Consider the following 25,558-nt stretch of genomic DNA (forward strand, 5'->3'; position numbering starts at 1 on the left):
TGACTCAATTTTAGTCACGAACTGATGATAGCGTGAGCCGTGCATCATTAGCGCATTACGGCCATCTGAGAGGTGCATGCTCGATGAATCTGAACAGGGAGAAAAAAAAAACAGAGATGCGGTTAGGATTGCCATCTGACAGGAGCATGCAAATGTTCTTCTCTTTTCTTCTTCATATTTTTCTGAAAAAAAACACACACAACATGTTTCCAGTGTCGTCAAAGGCGCCAAATTGTGCCACGCTGTTTCTGAATGACTTCCACATCATGTTTCAGTAATTGATCTACACGCATAAACAGCCTCTTTGTTTATTGCAGTATGATGTATGAATAACTCACGACCTCCTTGATTACCAGAAGAAGCATTGTGAAGGAAATCTACCTCCGTACAAGTGAAAGCAGGAAACCATGGCCATGGCTACAAAAGAAAATGGCTTGGGCGGAGCCGAGAGCTCCACCTCCACGCCGGTGGCGACGCCCATGGCAACTCCAGTGTCGACGAGGTCGGTGAAATGGGAAAAGGACGTCGAGGAGGCGGCTGGCACGCTGGATCGGCCACTGCTTCACAAGCGCTGCGCGAACACGACTTCGCAGATGGCCGTCGTCGGCGCCAACACCTGCCCCATTGAGAGCCTTGATTACGAGTAACTTGTGCTTCCACATAATTTATTTATTTCTCACATATCTTTACTACGACTACACCACAATTGAGTTTATTGTAGTGGAATTCGGTGTCATGGCTGTAACTTAAATGCTGGTCAGTCTGGAAAACTTAGATAATTATGCCTTTAAACAAGCTACATGAATGCACTCATGTTTGCTCTTAATTTGTAAGTTGCCAGGATTTTTCTTGAACGTTTTTTCCTTTTTAGCTTTTGCTTTGGACTTGTACAGAAATCGAGATCCTATTTGATCTTTTTTAGTGAATATGCTATTTGATTGATTGTTGATCCAATGTATGAAATAAGAGCTCGATACTTAAAAAAAATGAAGTCACATTACAAAAGATTTCCCTACTAGCAATGAACTTGACAGGATTTTGATCCTAGGAAGTAATGTCAGAACTCAGCAGGTTAGAATCAAATTTATTTATGCATTTTCTTGCCTTATTTTACTGGTAATTTCAGAGTTGTGGAGAATGAGGTGTACAATCAAGACTGGCGATCAAGAGGCAAACTTCAGATCTTCCAATACCAGGTCCTTAAATGGACCCTGGCCCTCATTGTGGGTTTAGTGGTTGCCCTAGTAGGATTCTTCAATAACATTGCTGTTGAAAACATCGCTGGGTTCAAGCTGCTCCTCACGAGCAATCTCATGCTCCACAACCGGTACAGATCTTACAACGCTGTCAACATTGAGCTTAAAAGTTTCAATTGCCACTGTATTCTTCTTTGCTTAACATTGCTTGGAGCTTCAGGTACATGGCGGCTTTTGTAGTATACATCAGTTGCAATACAATGCTGGCTGCTGCCGCTGCTGCATTGTGCGCTTATATTGCCCCAGCAGCAGCAGGTTCTGGCATCCCTGAGGTGAAGGCCTATCTGAATGGCATTGATGCGCACTCGATCTTAGCGCCTAGTACCCTCTTGGTGAAGGTGGTGCCCTCAAGCTGTGATCCTTATGTTATTGTGACATTGATGTTGTGATTTAGATCTGATTGTACTGTCTGACCGCAAATGCAGATTTTTGGCTCAGTGCTAGGGGTGTCTGCTGGGTTTGTGCTGGGCAAGGAAGGGCCAATGGTGCATACTGGTGCTTGTGTTGCCTCCTTGCTTGCGCAAGGTGGGTCACGGAAGTATGGCCTCACCTGGAACTGGATCAGGTATTTCAAGAATGATCTGGACCGCAGGGATCTCATCACCTGTGGAGCTGCAGCTGGCGTGGCAGCAGCCTTCCGTGCCCCGGTTGGCGGCGTGCTCTTTGCGCTTGAAGAAGTTACATCATGGTAATTCTTCAAAACTGAAACCAATATGGATGGAGCATCCAAAACACACCATACATCATGCAATCACATCTTGTTGCTGACATTTTTTTAGAAGCGGCATTTTGTTACTGACATGAGTGATCCTACTATTGCAATAATCTGTCAGGTGGCGGAGCTCGCTTCTCTGGAGGACGTTCTCCACGACGGCTGTGGTGGCAATGGTGTTGCGCGGCCTAATCAGCTACTGCCGTGGTGGCCATTGTGGCTTGTTTGGCAAAGGAGGGCTGATCATGTTCGATCTCAGTTCACGGCAAGCCACGTACACTGCAACGGACCTGGGCGCAGTCATGTTGCTTGGTATCCTGGGCGGGCTGCTTGGTGCTCTTTTCAACTACCTCGTTGACCGGATCCTTCACATTTATAACCTCCTCAACGAGTAAGTGTCATCGGAGTCTCTAGCTCTAAAACATTTTCATAGGCCACTGAGCACTGAGCGTTTATATTTGCAGGAAGGGTCCGCGCTCCAAGATCATCTTGACCATTACCATCTCAGTGATCACCTCGTGCTGCACCTTCGGCTTGCCTTGGCTCACGTCGTGCACCCCCTGCCCGCCCGAGCTCGCTGGAAAGTGCCCGACCATTGGCCGCTCCGGCAACTTCAAGAGCTTCCAGTGCCCGGCCGGACACTACAATGCGCTGGCATCCCTCTTCTTCAACACCAATGACGATGCCATCCGCAACCTTTTCAGTGCGGGAACCGACAGAGAGTTCGGTGTGTCCACGCTCCTGACCTTCTTCACCACCGTCTACACTCTAGGCATCCTCACCTATGGCGTGGCGGTGCCGTCAGGGCTCTTCATTCCCGTCATCCTCGCTGGCGCCTCGTTTGGCCGTCTGCTCGGTTCGCTGCTCGGCTCCATCAGCGGCCTCGACACGGGGCTCTTCGCGCTGCTTGGCGCGGCATCCTTACTCGGCGGGACCATGCGGATGACGGTGTCCGTGTGCGTCATCCTCCTGGAGCTGACCAACGACCTCCACCTGCTGCCGCTCATCATGCTCGTGCTGCTCATCGCCAAGACGCTGGCGGACTGCTTCAACAAGGGGGTGTACGAGCAGATGGTGCGCATGAAGGGGCTCCCCTACCTGGAGGTGCACGCGGAGCCGTGCATGCGGAGCCTGGTGGCCGGCGACGTCGTGTCAGGCCCGCTCATCACCTTCTCCAGCGTCGAGCGCGTCGGCGCCATCGTCGACACGCTCCGGCACACGGGCCACAACGGGTTCCCCGTGATCGAGGACCAGCCGTTCGCGCCGGCGCCGGAGCTGTGCGGCCTGGTGCTGCGCTCCCACCTGCTTGTGCTGCTGCAGGGGCGGATCTTTACCAGGCGCTGCGTCAAGACCGGCGCCACCGAGGTGTTCCGCACGCTCGCGCCGTTCGACTTCGCCAAGGCCGGGTCAGGCAAGGGCCTCAAGGTGGATGACCTGGACCTGACGGAGGAGGAGATGGACATGTACGTGGACCTCCACCCCATCACCAACCGGTCGCCGTACACCGTGGTGGAGAACATGTCGCTAGCGAAGGCGGCCGTGCTCTTCCGCGGCCTTGGCCTCCGCCACATGTGCGTCGTGCCGAGGACGCAGGGGGTAAGTGATCAGCTCACAACTTTCACATCGCATCGTCCATAAAAAGCTCCGCGGTTTCGCATTTGACATGACACGAGCTGCGATTTTCGCGTGTGCAGAGGCCGCCGGTGGTGGGAATCCTGACGCGGCACGACTTCATGCCGCAGTACATCCGCGGGCTGTACCCGAACACCATGCCCCGGTAGAACGAAGGGCAAGGGAGCGGAGTGGATTTTGATTGCACGGCACATTGTGTATAGGTTAGGTTAGGCTCTTTCATATGCCTCAGAACATGGTTTAGGCTCTTTAACCCTGTCCCCTGCGATCAAAGTGGTATTGCCTGAAAAATTCTCTGAACAGGCAACCCTGAGATTTCAGTTCTTGTAAGTATCTCACAGATAAATGCCGAGTATTTATTTGAACCAGTTTGTTAAACGAGTGGCACTCAGTAACCCCCTTCATTGTAGAAATGTTGTCATCAACAGGAGGCATCATTGTCATTACCGCAGCAATACGTCAATCAATCAACTCCAGGCCTCCATCACAACAGTAACAACAATCTGCTTATTTTCAGTGTACAGTTCTCTGAAGGCTAAACAAATTCGGCATGTTCTAATTCAATGGGATAAAGCACAAGTTGGATAGCGTGAAAAATCAGCCGAAGAGGAAATGGGACGCATGATTTGAAACGAAGCGCACTAAACTATAAGTACAAGTGGTAAGCTGTCAGCCTGTCACACACTGTATTGGGTATCCTTTGACATCTCCGGTGCAACTTGCTTCCAGCATTTTTCTTAATCAAAGCAAGAGCTCGTTTGGCAGGATTGTGGCTGTGGTTAAAACGGCTACGGCAGTGGCTCTTCTGATGAATCAGATTCTCTCTGATGGAGTGAAGTCGTTTTGAAAAAACGTTTAGCAAAACGGCTTCTTTTATTTTTCATGAATGGAGGACAGATGTCAAATATCCAAAATAGCCTTGATTTCTCTCTTGTTTATAATTTGAGTTTTGTATGTGATAAAAATATTAATGAATAGAAGTATATATTAACCAATCATTATATTATACCCCTACTATTTTTTTCATTCCCATTTCTTTTTCTTCTTACCCCTTCACTTATTATCTGATTCTTCTCTCTCTCTTTTTTACACGCCTATTATTTTTATTTTTTCCTCTCTTTTCTACCACCGGTCATTCGTTCTTCCTGTGACCTTATCCGTTTCTGTCTTTTCTACCTGTCGCCCGTTGATGCCCAGGCCTCCGCCGTCTCTATTGCTGCGCTGCAACTTGCTTCTACTATGACAGTGTCTGGGCAGCCGCGTCCCAACGCCGGGCCAGCAGACCACACGCCCATGGTAGCTGCCATCGCTACTCCAGGTGCGCGGGGATTAGATTTGCCTCCGCCCTGTTGCCTCCCCCGCTGTGCTGCATCTTCACCGTACTCTCACCGCTGTCCTTCCTCGCCCCCGCTGCCAGCTTCTTCACGCTGTCCCCGCCTCCCACTACTGGCTGCCTGGCGCCGTCCTTCCTCTGCCTGCGGGCCTTCCCGAGGGACAGGGATGGCAAAAACAGGGAGGAGCCGTGGGGAGCCGCATTTTTGGGCTCCCGCTCCGTGGAATGGCTCATCTCAGTGGGTTTTAAGGGCTTCATCGTTGAAGCCGTTTGCTCTCCTACCTTTTGGCATGGTTTTGGGTGGAGCCGGTGGAGAAGCACCTCCCGAAACCCTGCCAAAGGGAGCCTAACTCAAATCACATATAATCAAAGCTGATATTAAAATGGCTTAAACAAGAATTTTAACGCCTGGAAATTTTGATTTTAGTCCTTGTTAGTATCTCATCGATAAATTGCCGATTTTTTTTATTCAATCAGTTTGTTGAATCAAGTGTCCAGTTCAGCTAGAGGTCAACCATTGTCAACCTCGTCCTTTTTTTTACCGGCACTGGAGACCGGAGTCAGTGTTGACAGCAGGCATTGCTTTCATTTCACTACAAACCTCCAATATTGTCACTCTCTGGAGATCCATAACCATCATTTTCTGTTTTCAAAAGACCCGGACAACTTGCCGGCATATATTGATAAGAAGAAAGCAAAGTTACAGGCACCAGGGGCGCCTATATGGAGTCGATGGAGTCCTGCTCAGACAGATGCTGAGATCAGGCGGGAAGGCTCCCACTCCGCACGAGTGAAGTATCCAAAATAACCAAGTTATCAGAATTTGTGTCACCACTCCACACAAAGTGACCTACTAGGTATTATCCATTTGTGTCACCACCTGCATATGTAGTTAGCAGAATTTTCAGTCAACTCGCCGCGTATAACGCTGCTTTCATGATTATTCGGATTGTACAACTCCAAACTAAACAAACAATCTAATTTGACGGTATAAACAAAAGTCGAATAGATTCACCAATATTCGAAACCGGAATCGGGTGGCGTGAGTATCTGAACTTAAGCAAACGTGGTAAGCTGTCACAAACCAAGTACAGTTGATATCACCAGTGCATCTTCCTTCAGTCCTTTTCCTTTTCAAATCAACTTGAACCACATGTATTCATAAAACAGTACTAGAAAATTAAGATACAAACAATGCCAAGCTTACACACTGTTATAGGTGAAAACGACATGTATTACAGGTATTTTCAGTTTCACTGTATTTAGTTTTTTTTCTTTGTTCTTTTACCTTCCTGCACACTTGGACGCAGTCACATTCTTCCAATCTTCCCCGGTTCCCCCATGGCCGTTTTCAGCGCGTCGGCAAGCCAAGTCAGGCCAGGGCGTTGGCCAAGTGGCGCGAGAATGGAAACAACCAGATCTGAATGAGATGCGCGCCTTCTTTATCCGACCCGAACGCCCACTCCTCCTCGACGCGCTTCTCGACCAAGTCGAACGCCAGCAGCTTCCACGGCGACCACAGGTACACCACCTCCCTCTCCGGGTGGAACGCCATGAACAGGAAGGTGATGGCCTGGCTCGAGCCGCCGGGGACGACGTCACTGACCCCGATCTCGTGCTTCAGCGCCCAGTCCCCCGCGTCGGCGTCCTCGAGCTCCCAGATCCTGAGGCGCGTGCCGTCGCTGGACGCGAACCGGAGGCGGCCCCGGCAGTGCCCGGCGCGCGCCCGGCAGCTGACGGGCGCCGGGAGCGCGGTGACCGCGCACGCCATGGTGCCCAGGTCGAGGCGGACGACGTGCCCCGAGTATGCCAGCACGTGGAGCGCGCCGCCGGAGTAGTGCATGGTGGCCGACATGGCGTCGGTGTCGATCCCGAAGTCGACCTCGTGGTCCCGCCACGCGCCGCGCTCGGAGTCGAACACCTCGATGGTCGCGCCCCGGGGCAGCCAGCCCGTGAAGCAAACCACCTTGTAGTGCGGCGAGGCGCAGGGGTCGAACGCCAGCACAGAGAGCAGCGTCCTGGCGCGCGGTGCCGGCAGCGCCGCCCACCGCCGCGTGGTCGGGTTCACGACGTGGAACGCCGCCGGGCGCGACGCGTAGTAGAGCAGCAGGCCGTTGCAGCCGTCGATGATGGTCGACGCGTTGTGCCGCGGGAAGAAGCCCATGTCGCCGGCCTCCGCGACGCCGCCGCCGTCCGGCGCGCAAGCGTACGTGTAGGCCCGCCTCGCGCCGTCATCGCCGCCGCCGCGGGGGCCGTCGTGGTAGAGAACCCCCGACGTGATGAGCGGCAGCATGCGGCGGAGGTAGTCGCTGGAGATGATGCGCCGCCACGAGGTGGAGACGCACTGGAACCGCGCCAGCGACCTGGCCGGCAGCCTCGCGAGGATCTCCGTGACCACGTCCTCGCCCAGCTCGACATCCATCTCCGACCTTCCGGAGACTATGACGCCACGGGCCTTCTTGAACCTGCACCTCGCCGCTAATTATACCCAACAAGAGACTGCTATATTGTTTATAAATCTTTGGGCTATGCTTTGGTTTCTCCACCCGGGTAACTAAGTGACTTGGATGGCGACGACAGGAAGAGATTTCGATGGATACACAAGAAGTGCATGACACTGAACTGCTGTTGCTGGTAGCCGCAAATGCTGATAGCCTGAAATGAATGCACTGAACGTGTGACCATTGCGCACTGGATATATATACGCACTTTTGATCGCTCTCTCACTTTTGCACCGAAACTGATGTGGTGATGGACTCTGGTGCCTTTTTTTGCTAGAACACGGAGCATTGCTAGGGCTTTCCAAAATCACTGCGTCAGCACTGTAGCATAATGTAACGTTTCGTTTGTATTTGTAAATTATTGTCCAAATATTGACTAATTAGGCTTAAAAGATTCGTCTCGCAAAGTACAACCAAACTGTGCAATTAGTTTTTGATTTCGTCTACATTCAGTACTCCATGCATGTACCGTAAATTTGATATGATGGGGAATATTCTTTTTGCATAGTGCCAAAGTTAGGATTTCGGGGAACTAGACAGGCACTAGGTTGGGGTAAGCCGCGTGGTTTGCGCGTCGTCGTCCCTTCAAATCACCAGCAAAAAGGATTGTCATGTGGCGCCGCACTGTTCTTCGATGTGTCTATGCAAACAGAGAACGGTTATTTCTCTGGAAAGTTAACAGAAGGAAGAAAATGAAAAAGCAAAATGTAAATCTCTGGACAGAGAGACCTGATGATGTATTGTTTTAGTGATATGTAGGCCTCTATTTTTATTAAAATAAAATCTTCTCCAAGTCAGCAAGCAAAGCTAGCAGCTGGTCTCTGTAAAAGAACCAATTTGCTTATTAGTTCTCGAAGACAACAAGCAAAGCTAACTCTTTTTAAAGACTATCCAAGTAAATCTTTGTGATCTGCAGATAACCGGAAGTCTTGTCACCCTGTAAACAACTGATGACGAGAAATTTAAAATCGTGTGGTAGATTGAGTCGAACCCCACTATCCTCCGGCAATGATGCAAAAAAGAACTCTTCTTGGCCTTGCCTCCAAGCAACAGCTGGCTAGGTGGAGGCCAGGCCATCATGGTGCCCGGCCGGGCCGGCCACGCACGCAGGCCGGCACGGTGATGCGTCCACGTAAAGAGTTGGCCGGCTTGGGATCAAGTTGCCATCTGTACGTGCATCTCTCGTCAGGTTTCGCCATGACCCTTTTGTTTCAGCGCAAAGATACAAGAACTCAAGAAGCATCAGTATTCAGGCACGCTTAGCAAGACATCTGTAGACTGTAGTAGTCTGTTGCTTGGACGCTATGCCCCCCGGCTTTTCTCGCGGCAATCTCGGGCGCTCCTCGCCGTTCTCCGTGTCCGGCGCCCCGGAGAGGAATCTGGCGCATGTCCCGGGCCAGCGCCCCCACCACTGTCCCTGAGGCCTGAGCATTTCGGCGAGTGAGACTGCGACGAGAGGGCGATGCGTTTTCGGCGCGGTTGCCCAGTCGCGGAAGCAATGCCCGCCCCCCGCCACCCGCCTCCCGCCCCTGAATTTGGTTGTTGTTGGACTGGAAAATCTGACGCAGACGGGCTCGCCGAAAGAATGTCTCGGGCTTGTTGCTTGGAGCGCGCAACTTCTCCGACCGGCACCGGCCACCTTCGCGTGCGTTGCCGCATCAGCTTTGGCTTTGGCCCAGCGAGAGCGCGATGCGTTTCGCGCACCGCCCGGGTGCGGATGGCAGCGAATCGGCGATGATTGAGGAGGGGGAGCGGGCGACGGGTGAAGGAGACGTACACGCGATAGCAAGGGAAAGCTACCTGTCCACCGATACTCACGAATCACTGCTTCCGGTTATTCATCTCTCCGATTTAAAATTCCTGGCGGAGTTTTGTACGTATTGGAAATCGGAAATTTACTGATGATCGTAGTTGATACGTCTAGAACAACAGGAACAGGACCTTCCTCCATGGGCCTAATTGACACAGCACGCTTACGAGATGGCAAAATCAAACCCCTCTGGGCTGACAAGTAGGCCCCACCCAGTCCGAGAAGAGCTTTGGGCCGAAAGGCCGGCTCGAATTCGCAGGTGTATACCTGGGAAAAATCACATGGCAGTTGCAGACTTGCAGTCAACGAAGATAAGCCAAAAGGGTTTTGATCGTGCTCCAGAATCTCCGCAACACAGGCGCATCTCCAACCTACCGGTCAATCCAGAACCAAGAAACAAGTCCCGTACGGGTTTGAAAGAATCACAGAAAGGTACAAGGAGAAGAAAAATGTACAACAGGTGAGTTGATACCTCCAGCCTCCAGATAATCAAATTTTCAATGATACCATTAGTTAACAGCCTCGTTCTTTTACTAATCCAAGCATTCTTTACTGCTAATACAAGTAAAGCATAGAACAAAAGCTAGTACATCTAGTTGGAAGACAAGTTAGAACTCAATATCAACGACTGCTTTTACCGAGGGTCTGAGGTTGACACTTGTCACAATGGGATGTCCAGTCCCGTGGTCACCGAATGATATCAATCAGGCGATCAAGCAAAATTCATGCAAACAATAAACATGGTCGGCCAAAGCCACGCAGCTGGATTCTGGACACCTAATCAGCTGACCAGTGATCATGGATAATATTTTGGATGCAGCTGACGTCTTCTGCCACGTTCTGAATAATAAACATGAAATTTGTCAACCATCATGGATGGCCTCTTCTGAATTTGTTTACACAAGTCGCCAGTGTCTCAACTCTCAGCTCTCAACAGACTCAGAAGAGCTCCAGGTTTGTGCTGGAGTAGATCTCAGTTCATATAGTGGAGTATTGTAGGCATTGACTTCACTGCAAGATGAAGTTATCAATGGTGCCTTTCCTGCTGGAAACCAACGGAACAATGCCTTGCAAGCAATCCAGTGTGGAGGCCATGTGCACAAGACAGGGAGCCAGATGAAGAACATGCACTGCACAATGCCCATGGATGGAGGATACTAGTATATTACCATCCCTCCATGCCAATCATATATGGTAACATGATGAAAGCCCTTATGGGGACCATGCCTTGGTTCCTCAAATAAACAAAGAAGTACACTGCTCTAGCCTCCAGAAGCCTGCACATGCTTCCCAGGTAGATTTGCTTCTACATTCCTCTGGACCAGGTGGAACAGGAACAGAATAATCTAGTTCCAGTAGTTTGCTGCTTGCTTAAAATGACCTCTAAACTGCACTGTAAAATTGCCTGAGATTTGAAAGAGGGGTATAGTTAATTTTGTAACTACAATTTACAGCTGCAACTTTGTGGAGATGAATGCTTGTATTACTGTATTATCAAAATGGAGGCTATGATGCAACTGCTCAGCAGCAACACGAGCCACCCGGATCTTACATTATGGAACTTTTCAAAGTCATAGAATCTACAAAATTTGGACATCAGGCCTATAGACAGCTTAGCAAGAGCTAAGCAAGCGAAAACAAAACTGAGAAATATAACAGCAAGGCTCCTGTTCTCCATGTCAGTCTGCTTTTGCCGAAATATTTCAAATTCCGATCTGCAGAGACACGACAGCATGATTAGCGAAGCTGAAAATGTACCAGACTATTCGATTAAGACACACTGAAGCAACTCAAGTTGGTACATCATGAACTCAAATATAGCTATAGAGGAAATGCAAAAGGAAGACCATAACTATACAGACCTGAGTAAAGCATTATCCAGGACCAGCTGATTTAGTTGCGAGGAAGCAACTTGCTTCCATGAGAGGATCCCTTCAATTTCATTCGCCTGAAACCAAGAAATATCTTTAGAAACAGAGTTGTCAGTTAGCAATAGCTTAATGAAAATTTAAGTAAGAAAAAAAAATACATACAATGCTATCTTTGCTGCTCTCAAGGTTTTTCAACTCCTGTTTGATCTTCTCTAACAAAACATCTTTGTTATCAATATCAGCATCAAAATCCTTAAATATTTGCCCATATCTGCTGTTCAACTCCTCTAGGTACCTCTCCAAGACAGAGAAGCTCACATCAAGAGATTGAACTTTCTCCATTAGCACCTTAAGAACTGTATCTCCAGGAATCCTGCCAGCCTGAAGTGTCCTTGTCTCTGAAACTTGATCATTAGCACCATTCTTCAGTGCATCACCATTTTGTTTATCATCTTCCAGTTCAAATTCGTCTTCATCAAGGGGCTCCTCAGCAGATTCCTTTCCCCCGCTAGGCTCCTTCAAAGGTATTTGCTCCACTGGATCCTTGGTTTTGTCCTCAGGTTCAGTTTTCTTGTTCTCAACTGGAATCAAGTTCTCCAACATCTTCTCTACAGCATCCATTCCATACACTTCAAGCATACTGAGAGTACAGTAGAACTCAGAACCATAATGGCTTAGTAAGTTCAGCTTCAAATATCTAGCCCACTTTGGCTGAGGAAAAGTGAAATTCTGAGCATGTTTGGCATTTGCGACAGTGAATCTTCCAAGTGTTTCCCAGTTCTCTGTGGGATATGTCAGGCTGCTCAGCAATTCAAATTCTTTCGGATTAGAAGAATAGTGCTCAAAATTTGCAATTGCAATTGTATCTACTAAGGTTTCTTCAGAAAGCTCTATGATGACAAATTTCCCCTCTGCTGAGCAAGGATTGCGGAGATACTTGTCTTTGTCTTTGTCTAAGATGTTTGAGGCACCCTTAGCCTCCTTATTGAATTCTAGGACCTTAGCCCCTTTAGATGCTGCGGCATAATTATACAACTTCCCACTAGGTTCCCTCCGGTGGATGACATTTCCAGGTTGACTGGAAACACCAGGTCCCCTTTCAGCAATTGCTCTCGTCTTGAATTCATCGAGGCCAGGAGGGACAACCCGTGGTAATCTTGCTGGTCTCGGCAAATCTTCGCTCTCTGCCTTTGCCCCTGATTGAACTCCAGAACCAAGATCTGTCTGAGGAAGACTCCCACCCTCATCTCCTGAAAGCTCAATCCGACTATCTTTGGTTAGAGCTTCAGTGTTCTCACTCTGCACCTCATCATTGGAGCACAGCTGATCTGCTTGCATCAGTGTCTCCTCTGAAAGCACGACATTTTCGTCAGTACTAACACAAGTATCACCAGGCACGGCCAAATTCTCCCCATGCTCCCCCTGTACAACAGGATCAACAGAACCTTCATTCACGGTAGGCTCGACGACAGTAAGAGCGACAGCAGAGCCTCCTCCATCTGCAGAAATCAGACAGCACAGATGTAATCCCATTCTTTTAAAATACAAGAAAAACTAGCAACTTGATGAAACAAAGACGTGGAATTTTCGTTAGGTAGTCTTAACAACCATCGACTTGTACTCAGAAATCATGCAACAAGGCACCCGGATCTACCAAGTCGTGACAGAATTCAATCGCGCTGCGCAGTTCGATCGACTCCACCGAACAGCCGGGGCATTTGGTTTGCGCCTGATGATCGCCAACACGCAAGCAGCAACGCGGCTGACTCTTCAAGAAGGATTGAGAAACGGTAGAGAGAGAGAAGAGGGCAGTTGGCCTATACCTCGTTGACCGTCGCCATGTCCGACGAGGGAGTGGAGGAGGAGCACGGCGACCCACGACGCGACGACGAGGGAGGCGGAGAAGCCATACAACCGCCTCTTCCTCCCGTTAGCGGCGGCCTCCGCCCCCGCGCTCTGCTCCTGCGCTGCCGCCGCCGCCGCTGTCCTCCGCAGAAGGGCTTTCCGCGACCTCTGCATTCCTTCCCTCCCACTCCCGGCCTCCCCTCACATCCGCGCCCGCCCGCGCGTCAGGGCCGAAGGAATCCGGCCGGCACCGAGTAGCAACGGTCGGAAATCAGAACCACGGCGCCCGTCGCGTGGCGGCGCGGGGTGGGGAACTGGGGTGCGGGGACGGGGCCGCGTGGCGCCGGGCGTGGGGAGGAGGGGGGTTTTGAAACGGCCGGAGGAGCTCCATCAGGGGAGAGGAAGAGGAGGGGGAGGCGTTTATGGCTTCTGTGCTGTTCAGCGCGAGATCTTGTCGGCTTCGCTCGTCTTCCCGTTCGCACTGTGAATCGTGCGATCTGTCCGTCCAGCCTGTGCTGAGGTGGATCGCCTCGATTGCTTGGCTTCTTCGTGTTGTTTATTCCGTCCTTCCTTCGTTTTCAAAATTCAAATGGTCAGGTAAGGACTCCCTCGCTTAGCCCTGTTCACCTCCAACTCCCAACTTTGACACTATGAAAAAGAAGATTCCCCATCACATCAAATTTACGGTACATGCATGGAGTATTAAATGTAGATGAAATTAAAAAATAATTGCACAGTTTTGTTGTACTTTGCGAGACGAATCTTTTAAGCCTAATTAGTCAATATTTGGACAATAATTCACAAATAAAAACGAAACGTTACAGTGTGCTACAGTGCTGTAATAGTAATTTGGCACCTCCAAACTTGGGCAACTAAACAAGGCCTTATTTTTAGCACCTATCACATCAAATGTTTAGATACTAATTAGGAGTATTAAACGTAGACTATTTATAAAATTCATTACACAGATGGAGGCTAAATGGCGAGATGAATGTATCAAGCCTAATTAGTTTATGATTTAATTAGTCTATGATTTGACAATGTGCTGCTACAGTAACCATTTGCTAATGATAGATTAATTAGGCTTAATAGATTCGTCTCGCGGTTTAGCCTCTATCTGTGCAATTACTTTATAATTAACTCATATTTAGTTCTCCTAATTAGAACGCTCGAGAAATCAAATACCCCCTAACTCTCTACATGTGGGGGCACCGTGTTAGCCTGATTTTAGATCATGAGGAAGCCAATTTTGCAAGACACTCCTATCGGTAATTCTACATGTGAGACGTGTACCTTATTTCAGCGTTCGATAAGTATCAACGTGTTTCAAATTATACCTTACATGTAGTTAATAATTTGGAAAATGAATAGAATGATACAAAAAGATATGGATATATGGCAAAAGATACGGATTTTGTGGATTTATGCGAATTCCACGTGAGTAATGATTCCGCAAATCTTGACAATTATACTCGGATTTAAAAATTTGAAACTGTACTACATTCTTAGCGTAGATAGACCGCATATTGGCGCACTGTAACGGTTCGGGTAGCACGCACACGTCACGTTTGTTTGCGGTTGGTACACGGAGCGCACGCCACGCGTGCCAGCCAATCCCGTGCGCCCACGCGAGACCCGCCACGTCATCTACCACCCGAAGCGACGCGGTCCCATGGGCCGCTGTTGTGTCCCCACCAAGTCACCAGTTGACCCGATCGGTGTAGGATTCGTTTAACACATGTGACTGACGCAAGGGGCCCGCCTACCCGTACCCGGCCCCACACCGCCGTCTCCGCGTCGGATCGGTAGCCGCGCCGTTTCACGACTCTCCAGGCACAAATAGCCGGCCGCCGCCGTAACCGGCGAACTCGTGCCTCTTCCGCTTCCGCCGCCGCCACCTGATTTGCTAGTGCCCTCGCGCGACATAGCAGATTCCCCACCTCCCAGCATCTCGCATTCTCGCTGGTTGCGGCGCGACCGTGCGAGAAGTGCTCGTAGCCCCTAGCCCCGCCCCCGCGGCGAGATTGTGTCCGCATGGCGAGGAACCCCGGCCGCACGGTCTACATAGGTGAGAGCTCTCGTCGCCTTCGTGATCCCCCTTCCCTTTAGATACCAGTCCGTTCGTAGGGCTCCCGGACTCTTTAGGTTTTTTTCTAATTCGAGCTAGCTGCATTATTGAATCGAGGTGCTTGCGTGTCTTGTGAGAGATTGCGTAAATGTGGTGCATTAGATTGCGCGAGCGATTCTGTGTTTCGTGCGTGTTTGCTTATTCGTTGCTTATTACACACAGATTGTGCAGTAGCAGTAACCTAAGGATACAAACATTAGATGCGGGGTTCGTTTTACTTCTATTGGTTTGGGTTGTAGGTTGTTTGTGATTTAATTTTGTCTGGGCTGCAGCTGATTATGGACGTCTTATGTTGTGTCACCGAGTCGCTTGTTAGTGTTAGTAGCAGCTGACTGTTGATCTGGTGGCTTTTTCTTGCTGTTTTGAGTCGTCAGGCCTTTGTGGTTGTAATTTGTCCGCAGGAAGATCTCCAAGTTTTCAATGTCACCATGTCTGTAGACTGCTAGTAGTTCTCTGTTCAACGCGGTGTCAATTGAGGTCTTGCTCTAAAACTTTTCACACACTAAACATGAAGTGGCAATGCTCCTGTTCACGTCATTGAAACAGCTGTTGTATCCAGTTAGGTTGTTAATCATCTTGATTGACTACAGACAACAAATGTCTAGGTGATCAAACTATCAGAATCTGCAGAGCTTATTTAACTTCACTCGCTAACTACTAGTGTGGTGTAACCATTGTATATGGCTGTGGTGTTGTGGACAATTGACATTTTAAATAATGCATATTACTGAAACTTGCATGCTCTAGCCAACTGTGCTATTGCATTGTTGAGTTTCAAACTAGTGTCACTTAATGTTTTTTTGAGTGACATACTTATTGGCAATTCATAGCTAGGTTGTATTAGACCTCCCAGGCAGCTGCATTGTGTTGTTTTGATTAAGTAACTATATATATTTTTTATTAACACAACTGTTTTCCTTTCATTAGGTAATTTGGATGAGAAGGTATCTAAAAGAATCCTGTATGAGATTCTTATTCAGGCAGGTCCCATAATGGACCTACATATACCCTGTGACAAGGAGAACAATCGTCTCAAAGGTTATGCTTTTGCTGAGTATGAAACTGAGGAAATTGCCCAGTATGCTGTTAAACTTTTTTCAGGACTTGTTCGGGTCAATGGTAAAACACTTAAATTCGTGGTAGGTTTTCGTTTTATCACATTCTATCCAAACACATTACTTGCATGGTTGCATGTAATTTATTAATAGTCTACAATGGTCAAGTGTACTTACAGGATCACTGTGATTTACCTTCCTGTAGGACAGTTATAGCTGTTCGTGTTATCAGTCACACTATCTGCTGAAACATTAAAATTTTTATGAGTTCATAGTAAACTTCCATTTGTTTTTTCAAATGTGCTAGTGGTCTGATTATTTGTTCAGATATAAGCAGGCTCATATATCTATTTTCTCAATACTTTTCACAGATTGCTGGTCACGAGAAACCCTCTTCAAACAGCAAGAACCCAGTAGTGCCTAATCTCAATCCTATACCGTCTTCAAATGGCAATAACCCAGTAATGCCTAAGCTCAACCCTATACCGTTACCAAAACAGACTCAATTCGCGCATTGTAGTGATATGCCTGTGTCTCATACCCCAGCATATCCAGTGGTAAACGGCAGGATTGCAGGTTATGGTTTCTCTCCCACTCCTTATCCATATGGTGTTCACCCTCAAGGTGAGATCCTTTCCTCATCAGCCTGTTACTACATGTGCCAGACATATAGGGTGCTTTTAATCTAAACCTGATGATCATTTGTTTGCTCTTATGACTAGCTTTATCAGGAGGACCAGTACACGGCCATGGCCAGGTAAGCAATGTTACATATGATTACAGTAGGCAGGAATTTGGTTCTGTTTTGAACATCGCCCACAGAGGTCCTGTTATGAATGCCTTCGCACAAGGAGCTGCGAATCAGCCAATCATGTACCCATCCTACTAGAACCGAAGAATGTATGTTGAGAGAGTAGCCAGGTGGACATAGCTTCTTGATGCCTCAGAATCTCAGGAGCGTCTAGATTGTAGTACATCGTAGTCATGCTCATGCATGTAAATATGGTTATTATATCTTCTAGATCTTCAGAAGAAGACTACCATGTATTTCTTAAAAGCTAAAATCATCCTGTTGTGTACTCTGATTTCAAAATTCCGAAGCCAGCAGATATTCACAAAAGGAGAGTTGAGACTATTGTGTTAGTGCCAGCCACAAATGAATCTAACTCATTTGGGATGGACTGCTGGACCAACAGAAAATTCCTGAATGTAGACTTTCATCAATAAGTATTTGTGTTGACATTTGCAGATTGAAAGTGAATTAAATGGTAGAAAACTCAGTTGTAGTCTGGCACAAGTTTATTTTAACACTGGTTATGCAATTATTATAAGCCCGTGTGTCATCTATCACTGCTAGTGAGATCTTAGTTGGCTTTTGCCCTTTATTTTTTGCGTTAGGTGAGAGGGGAAGACGAGATTGCCCGGAGCCCTTTGGCCTAAGCCGTGCCAAAGGGGACCTAGTGCTGTTCCACCTATCAGTTTATGTGTGATGCTCGTAAGTGACAAGGTCATTGTCTGAACTACCACCAACTAAGCTTGTGCTAAGTGATGACAAGCAACTTGTCTCCTCATCGTTGCTTCACTAAACCATGCCATTCCATTACTCTCCTGCGAACCTACTACCCTACTATGTTGAACAGGCAGGCGCAGCCATCCTGGTAAGGGGGGAAAGGAATGGGAGTTGGCAGTTGAGTGCATGCCACTAAGGCACTTGTTTTTTTGACTCACCTGACCCAAAATTATCTTATCCTGAAACCAGGATTTTACAGCAGAAAGTACACCCTACCATCGTCCTTGGAGGCTTCTTCAAGGTCAGAACCACACCTGAAGCCATGCATCAGAATGGCAGTGTCACATCGGATGTTTGGATATTAATTAGGACTAAACATGAGTTAATTATAAAATTAATTGCAGAACCCCTGTGCTAATTCACGAGACGAATCTATTAAGCCTAATTAATTCATCATTAGCAAATGGTTATTGTAGCACCACATTGTCAAATCATGGATTCGTCTTGCGAATTAGACTTCATCTGTGCAATTAGTTCTGTACAATTAGTTTTGTAATTAGTTTATGTTTAATACTCCTAATTAGCATCTAAACATCCGATATAACATGTGCTAAACTTTAACAGGTATCCAAACACCCCTAAGTTTACTTGTGGTGCACCCCAGCTCCTCCACTGACCTAGCACCTAGGGCTTCTTTCCTTCCCTTCTTGTATATTCCTTGGCCACCAAAGCACACATCATCTCTGCCAGGTATACTCTTTTCCGGTCCAGCTGAAGTACTGCAACTGCAGGCTGCAGCAGCTTTCTTCTGCACCGTTTCTACCTCCAAGCTTTTTTTCATCCCAGCTGCAGCCTTTGCACCTGGATTTGAAGCTGTCCTTGTTCCTTGAGCATTGCGAGCTCTACAGCCTTAGCGATTCGATGACAAAGTCACACAAGCACGCACAAGAGCACTTGCTCATGTGTCTCAACTGACCGTGCACGACCTCGCGCCGCCGATCGGAGCCAAGAATTCTCGCCAGTCGTGAGCCGATGGAGGCGCAGCGCGCCGGGATGCAGGACACCGCCGCCGGCGACGTCCCTGGCGCGGAAGACGGCGTCGACGATGTTTTCTTCTGCGTGGCCGCGACGTCAAGGGGCAACAGGAGCAGCATCTCCTACTTCCACACCAACGCGGCTGGCGAGGACGCCGAGTCGGCGCTCGCGCTGGCCGCGCTCTGCCTCGACCACGCGCCGGAGCACCACCGGTGGCACCACCACACCGTCGCCGGGGCGAGGACGTTCGCGTTCCTCTCTGCCGGCGACGGTCGCACGTACTTCGCCGCCGCGGACCCGACGCCGGGCGCCGACGAGGTGGTCAGGTTCCTGGAGCGCGTCCGCGACGCGTGCGACGCCGCGCCCAGGAAGCGCCTGCGCGACGAGGCCGTGGCCCCCGTCGCGCGGCAGTTCGCGCAGCTGCTGCGGGCCGTGGCGGCGGGGGCGAGCTCCGGCGCGGGGGACGCGGCGGCGCTTCCCGGAGACTCGCCGCGGGTGGGGTTGCCGCTGGCGCCGGTGTGCGCTGCGGACGCCGGTGGCGAGAAGGATGAGGAGCACCAGCGGGCCGGAGCGCAACGTCGCGCCGTGCAACCGGATCGTGCAAGCGCGCGGCCCGGGTGGCGCTCGTGGTGGCGCCACGCGGTGGTCGTTATCGGCGTGGACGTGGTGCTGTGCCTGGTGCTGTTCGCCGTGTGGATGGGGGTGTGCAAAGGCTTCAGGTGTCTTACGCGATGAGCCACTCCGACGCAGGGCCTGCAATGAAACTGTAATCACATACATGCTGTGCATGATTTGCTTCGGACTAGGGGGTCTAAGGATGGATTCTTTATGTTTAGTTATCATATCTACAGTTTGTAAAATATGAAACGAAGATTGTGGCATTCCTCAAGCCTTCGATACATGTAACCATAGCTTGAGTTGGGCCTCAGTACTCCGTGTTTGTGAAATGCAGAAAATGAAAATCTACAAGTTCATGCATGGCAAGCATCGCATGATCTTTGATGAAATCCATTGCTTCTACACATTAACTCAAAACAGAGATGTGGAGTAGGCAGTTAGTACAGGCACCCGCTTTACCTAATCTTAGTTAGGACAGCTCATGGTGTACCAGCACACAAGATGGCCCAGTTTGATGGCGTACGGTTTATAAACAGAGCAACTCTGGAACTCACAAGAGATGCTCCGGAATCTCTCTTTGACTAACATGATTTAATGTGATAACGCAGTGCTACGATGATTAATGGCTAAAGTCAGCAGTCAGCTGACACGAAATGATACACAAATAAAAGAAAAAGAAAAAGAAAAGAAAAGGAGAGCGAGAAAAATATCACTGTTGCAGTGTGGGCTCGAAATTTCAGAAATACTACATAAGAGTACAGTCTGCATTGGGCCATCATGCATGATGGTTAGTATAAGTTTCCTCGGCTTATTTACGGCCCATCGAGCCCAGGTGCAGACAATCTCTTCCAAGGGAAGTGGTTGGAGTTGGGCAGCGGTGGTTGACGAATGGCGATCGATCGAGTTCCAACCCTCACACCCAGCCAAGAAAGGTGGTAGAAAAATATCTCCGTCTTTCACATTAAACAAACGGAAAGAAACAATAAACCCTTAGGGCCCTAATAGCCTACGACCCCGACAGGAGATCGGAATCCACTTTGCTGTACGAGCACCGGCAGCAGCAGCTCGTCTTTCCCTGAAAAAGACAGAGAGAAAAAGAAAAGAAAAGAAAAGAAAAGGAACACACTCCTGTCTTTTCCTTTCGCCGCTCGACTCGTACATCGTGATCGCTGATGATGCTGAGCTAAGCCTGCAATCAGTGCTAATTTCTGCTTCCACTTTGCAGCGTCGTTGTCAAATTACATAGGATTAGCATCTTCATTAGTCAATACTTCACTACCATGCACTGGAGAGTATCAGAAGTTCAGAACAGAGAGTGAAGGTGAAAGCAAGCAAAGCAAAAAGACAGGCCGTTTCAGGCCTCCGTTTTCAGAGGAACGGGCACCGTCTTTACCCTGGCACCCGTCACATGCACTCATGACCCGGGCGCCTTCTCCTTCAATGCCAGCGGCTGCAGCGACGTCATGGGCTCATGGTGCTTCTTCTCCTTCTTCTTCTTCGCCACATGCCAGGGGGGAGGGTGGACGGCGACCGCCTCTCCTCCTCCTGGCTCCCGTGATCGATGCTGCCGCTGAAAGTCTTTGGTGTGGTGTAACTGAAGGGAGCAGAGCACGGGCTCTGCAGGGACTGCAGCACAGTGCAGTGAGGATTGAAAAATGTGAGGTGTGCTGCTGACGCTTTTAACTGCATGTTCCTCCTCCAGCTGCAGGCTGCCCCCGACCGGTGGAGCTGCTGATGAGTGCAGTGCAGTGCTGGGCTGTCATCTTCCCGGCAGCTGGTGCTGGTCAAACAAGGCTCTCGATCCTCACAGTTGGAGCCAGCTGCCACCGACTATTTTATACTCCTCCCTTCCCTTGCCTTGAGGCCTTGTGGCCATGACACAGTGTTTGGGACTTGTGTCCATGCCTTCTTTACGAGTAACCAAACATTTCCTGCCATGCAGCCAAGGCAAAACATCCTTTAATCTTTGTCTAAGCAATCTTTTCAACAGTCATGATGTGGCTAGCCAGGGAGGATACATGCCGTTGCCACTAACCTCCATTAGACCATTACATGTATTACCTTTCTGCCATGCATCTGTGTGTAAACCTTTGTGAATTGTGACCTTGACCAATGCCACCGATGCACGGGTGGTTGGCAATGCAAAGTTCAAGAATATGTGACGAGCAATACGTGAGCCACGCACGTACGTGCCCGTTTTCGTTTGGTCCGGCCTGAAGAAAGGTGGTGGTTTGTTGATCTTTCGCGGTTGCCCATCCGGGACGCAAGATGCTCCGAGCCGGCGCACTGTTGGTGACGGGCGCGCTCACGCGATGCCATTGCCACGGCGGTGGGGGATCGCCGGATCGGAGGCTCTGAGCTGTCGCGTTCGATTCGATATGCTTTGGCCTGCTTGCTTAGTTCCGGACCTGCAGCTGACGGATCGAGATCAGGTTGGTTGGTTAGGCAGGGATGGATGGATGGGTCAGGGATCTCAGGGAATCATCTGCATGGATCCAAGCGTTTGTCCTCATAGTTACCTGTCAGTCAGGCTGGGGGTGTTTGGATAGCAGGTGCTAAATTTTAGCACCTGTCACATCGGATGTTTGGACACTAATTAGGAGTATTAAACATAGTCTAATTACAAAACTAATTGCACAACCCCTAGGCTAAATCGCGAGACGAATCTATTAAGCCTAATTAATCCATCATTAGCGAATGGTTACTGTAGCACCACATTGTCAAATCATGGACTAATTAGGCTTAATAGATTCGTCTCGCGATTTAGCCTAGGGGTTGTGCAATTAGTTTTGTAATTAGACTATGTTTAATACTCCTAATTAGTGTCCAAACATCCGATGTGACATGTGCTAAAATTTAGCACATGCCTCTCAAACACCCCCTACGGTTTGCGCCTGGCATCAACTTGCAAGCTGTTCTGCGTACATATTCTTCGAGCAGCAGAAAAGGAGGTTTCTCTCTGACGCGCCACAGCGGCTGCCCTGACCGTATTCTCCTCGTCGCCGGCCACCGTCCGTCGGCTGCGGGCGGCGGCGCCCGGAGCGCGCCACGTCAGGCGATACCCAGCGGATCTCGTTAGGTAACGAACCGGTGGCTGTGGCGCCGTACGGAGAGGCGGATGGGAACAAAGCAGTCTTCGTAGGTGGGAGGAGACGGGAGACGACGGCGAGCCCTGCTGCAGCTGCAGGCAGGCGCACAGTACCCGGGACCGGGCCGGGAGAGGCGGCAGCCTCAGAATCTGCGAGGCCTGGCCCACGCCACATGCCTCGAGATCCACACCCCCCGCAATGATTTGACCGCGGCGGGGCCCGCTCTGCACTGGCGCCGTATCAGGAATTGCTGCGCAGCACCCACCCACCCACCAGCCGCCGATCAGCGTGTTGGTCGCTTGCACTTCGCTCGCCTCTGGCTTTGGCTCTGCTCCAACCAGCCTCCGAGCAGCCGTCTCCTGCCACAAATTCAAGTGTACCATCAGGCGCAAGTCCAATTAAGGTCCTACTCAGAACATGGAGATTCATTTTTCACCTTACGAATGTTGGTTTTGCTGTTTAACATAATTAGCACATGAACACACCATAATCAATCTACTAATGCCGAATTTAGGCGGGATCAACCTTATACCAGCGTTGGGAGCCGCCATGGATGCCTCCTGAGTTGGTGAAGACGTCAGTGTAGACGTAGTAGCGTTGGTGCAGAACGCCGACTCAAGAACAGGGGATGTTCTTGATAGACAACTTGAGCTCCTCGCCGAGTAGCACCTCCCTTCTGGACAAGAACGGTATTGCCTCGGTCGTGGACGTGGAACTAGATCTTCTCCCTCCTCCGACTCCCTTAGCAATTAGTGTTTTTTTTGTCTTTAGCTAAAAGCTTCCACAGAGCCTAGAGTCCGTTTAGGAAACTAACCGCGTGCCTGATGATCACTGACGCGATTCCTATTCCCTCATGTAGGGGGAAAACGTGGGGAACAAATTCCTCTTGATTTGGTGACCGAGAAGATCACGTTAATTAAAATTTCGAACAAATGTTAAGTAATGCTAGTGCAGAAATTCAAAGCATTCAAAAAGTGTTTGCTTTTCATAGTTGCTTGACTGTCGCTGTAGAACCGACGTGCCGTAACACACGCACAGATTAGAGATTAGGGTGGTACATCGCCTGGAGAAAAAGGCATCCAAGAACATTTTCTCATGGCCAGTTAGGCAGTTACCCTGGATGTCGTTTCCTCGTTTGGGAGGAATTACCAGAGGAGTCCAAGACCGGAACGAGCAGGGTGTGCAGTGCAGGTATCTCCTCTTGCGTTGCTCCAGTCACTCACTCAGCTCAGACACAGCACAGCACTACAGCAGCAGTGAGGGCACGCGGGCCGTACCTGGGCCGCACGTGCCGCCGAGCCCTCGGGGCAGGGAGGCAGTGGACGGTGGCTTTTTGGGCACAAGTGGGGGGACCTCGATGGCCGCGCAGGCGGGGGCGGGCCCGCTTTACAGCTGGTCTCGTTCCTCGCGGGGGGACACTCTGTCCAGTCACGTGGGACAGCCTCTCCTCTCAGACTAGTTGGGTGTGCGTCGCGCCAATTATTTCCAGAATTATTGCGCCCAAGCGCCGCCTGGCCCACCCGCAGACGCTCATGCACGGAGATGCTACCACTACTACGTGGGAGTATGGTTTTTTAACAGAACCGTCTCTGCAAGAAAAGAAAACCACATGAATTTGTGCTAGAATATTGAGGGATTTGCTAATCTTATGACGTATAGGGTTTATTGTCTCGTTCCATTGTTCATTCCATGCCATCAGCTACCGACTAGTAAATTATAGGCAACAAACACTACAGGACATGACATGTTGGAGGATTTTGTGGATAAGATGTTGATGGATTGGCCGGCTGTCTATCCACTTCTGCATCGGCTACTTGTAGCGATCGGAATTTGGATAAGTGGAAGCCCCCACAAAGTTTAGCCACCAATGACATACAAATATACCAGCATTATTTAGACTTTCAAAGTACACAATGCATTATTCTACTTTCAAAGTACACAATGCATTATTCAGACTTTTAAAGTACAGCATTCGGGTAAGTGATGGACGATTTTCAGACTCCGGGAACAACAACGGGCTATGCAAAAATTCAGCTTAATACGGATGTGCAGCTAATGACATGCAATTTTGTAGTATAATTAGAAAAGTTAGTGAAAACATTGCAATTTTCTTGACAAACAGAGCTACAGAAGCTAGAAACGTGACATGAACTTGATAAATAAATGATGGCAGAATTCAACGCTCTACCAATAGAAAACTGTGACGATTCTCCTTTGAGGCAAAATTTTCTTCCAAAGGAAAGACAAGCAGAGCCTTTTTTTTCTTTCCAACATCGCTGCCACCGCCCAATATCGCCCTACCAGAAGAGATCGAAACACGAAGAGTGGAATCCAAAATGCTGCGCAGTATGGCACCAGTTGGCGACCTTTTTCCACACCAGTCTGCTTCGTTGCCGCCGTTCTTTCCCCTATTCACCGGGTGAAAAAGGTGACACAACACGGGATAAGTTGGAAACGGAATACTGGGTGGCCAACTCAAGCCTCGATTCCTTCCAAGAAAAAACACGTTGGCGAGCAGGAAGATGGTGCGAGGATACTAGTTGAATCACGCGAAGATTGAGCAAGGAACCCAAAACGAGAAATTAGACAAGAGTAGATCACAGAAAACTAGAACTTAATTTCTTACGTGGATGCCACGAAGGCAGATATTAAAACCCACAAAAAAGGGGAACTATCATGTTTTCAGATTTCTGCTCATAAAAAAATGGTTCAGATAATCGGATTTCGAAAGATCAAAATTAAGGTCCAAACTGAAGAGGCAAGGGGAACGAGCGTGCGACGGGTTGCCCTACAGGGTTCATAGCTACATTGAACACATTAATTTAGGTGTAATTAGGGAGCAAGAGACTGTCCCCTAACATGCAAAATTACCTTGGCACCCTTGTTCCAAGTCAGTCAACCAGTCAACAGACACAGCCAGACTGACACTGGGGGAGTAAATCTAGGACACAGATACGTCAGACGATACTGGACCAGACTTTGATTCCTCCCTTGTTCAGAGAGGAAATACTCCAACAGATTGTAAAGAAAGATTCCCCTTGCGATGAAGTTGGTAGCCAAATGATCAGAGCAAGAGCAACCGTCAACCGAACGGGGGTAGAGGAACAACAGACGTAAGAAAACAATACTCAGAGTTTTCTTCTTCATAGGAAATACTCCTATA

General features: G+C 49.1%; 5 protein-coding genes across 6 annotated transcripts; 3 read left to right on the forward strand and 2 right to left on the reverse strand.

Moving 5' to 3' along the window:
- Positions 1-362: 362 nt before the first annotated feature.
- LOC117854917 (chloride channel protein CLC-c) lies at positions 363-4,044 on the forward strand. The gene is made up of 7 exons (XM_034737176.2): positions 363-643; positions 1,127-1,327; positions 1,417-1,594; positions 1,682-1,944; positions 2,090-2,359; positions 2,433-3,564; positions 3,663-4,044. Exons 1-7 carry the CDS (start codon positions 408-410, stop codon positions 3,747-3,749), a joined length of 2,367 nt encoding a protein of 788 aa, XP_034593067.1. The 5' UTR covers positions 363-407; the 3' UTR covers positions 3,750-4,044.
- A 1,989-nt stretch (positions 4,045-6,033) lies between these two features.
- LOC117854918 (putative F-box/kelch-repeat protein At1g15680) lies at positions 6,034-7,640 on the reverse strand. Its single transcript, XM_034737177.2, has one exon. The coding sequence runs from the start codon at positions 7,353-7,355 to the stop codon at positions 6,306-6,308; it is 1,050 nt and encodes a 349-aa protein (XP_034593068.1). The 5' UTR covers positions 7,356-7,640; the 3' UTR covers positions 6,034-6,305.
- A 3,065-nt stretch (positions 7,641-10,705) lies between these two features.
- LOC117858221 (SUN domain-containing protein 4) lies at positions 10,706-13,400 on the reverse strand. Its single transcript, XM_034741251.2, has 4 exons — positions 12,939-13,400; positions 11,278-12,614; positions 11,107-11,192; positions 10,706-10,959 (listed from the first exon to the last, which is right to left on the reverse strand). Exons 1-4 carry the CDS (start codon positions 13,132-13,134, stop codon positions 10,728-10,730), a joined length of 1,851 nt encoding a protein of 616 aa, XP_034597142.1. The 5' UTR covers positions 13,135-13,400; the 3' UTR covers positions 10,706-10,727.
- Positions 13,401-14,717: 1,317 nt separating this feature from the next.
- LOC117854538 (uncharacterized) lies at positions 14,718-17,680 on the forward strand. Of its 2 annotated transcripts, XM_034736759.2 has the most exons (5): positions 14,718-15,028; positions 16,016-16,227; positions 16,515-16,767; positions 16,866-16,900; positions 17,542-17,680. In XM_034736759.2, exons 1-5 carry the CDS (start codon positions 14,995-14,997, stop codon positions 17,581-17,583), a joined length of 576 nt encoding a protein of 191 aa, XP_034592650.2. In that variant the 5' UTR covers positions 14,718-14,994; the 3' UTR covers positions 17,584-17,680. The 2 variants fall into 2 exon arrangements, with proteins under 2 accessions (XP_034592650.2, XP_034592651.2); XM_034736760.2 differs by lacking the exon at positions 17,542-17,680 and having other exon boundaries at positions 14,727-15,028; positions 16,866-17,423.
- A 1,005-nt stretch (positions 17,681-18,685) lies between these two features.
- Positions 18,686-19,666, forward strand: LOC140220029 (phytolongin Phyl1.1-like). Its single transcript, XM_072293842.1, has one exon. The coding sequence runs from the start codon at positions 18,686-18,688 to the stop codon at positions 19,421-19,423; it is 738 nt and encodes a 245-aa protein (XP_072149943.1). The 3' UTR covers positions 19,424-19,666.
- Positions 19,667-25,558: the final 5,892 nt, after the last annotated feature.

This window comes from Setaria viridis, chromosome 5 (assembly GCF_005286985.2).
Source record: "Setaria viridis chromosome 5, Setaria_viridis_v4.0, whole genome shotgun sequence".
NCBI classification, from domain to species: domain Eukaryota; kingdom Viridiplantae; phylum Streptophyta; class Magnoliopsida; order Poales; family Poaceae; genus Setaria; species Setaria viridis.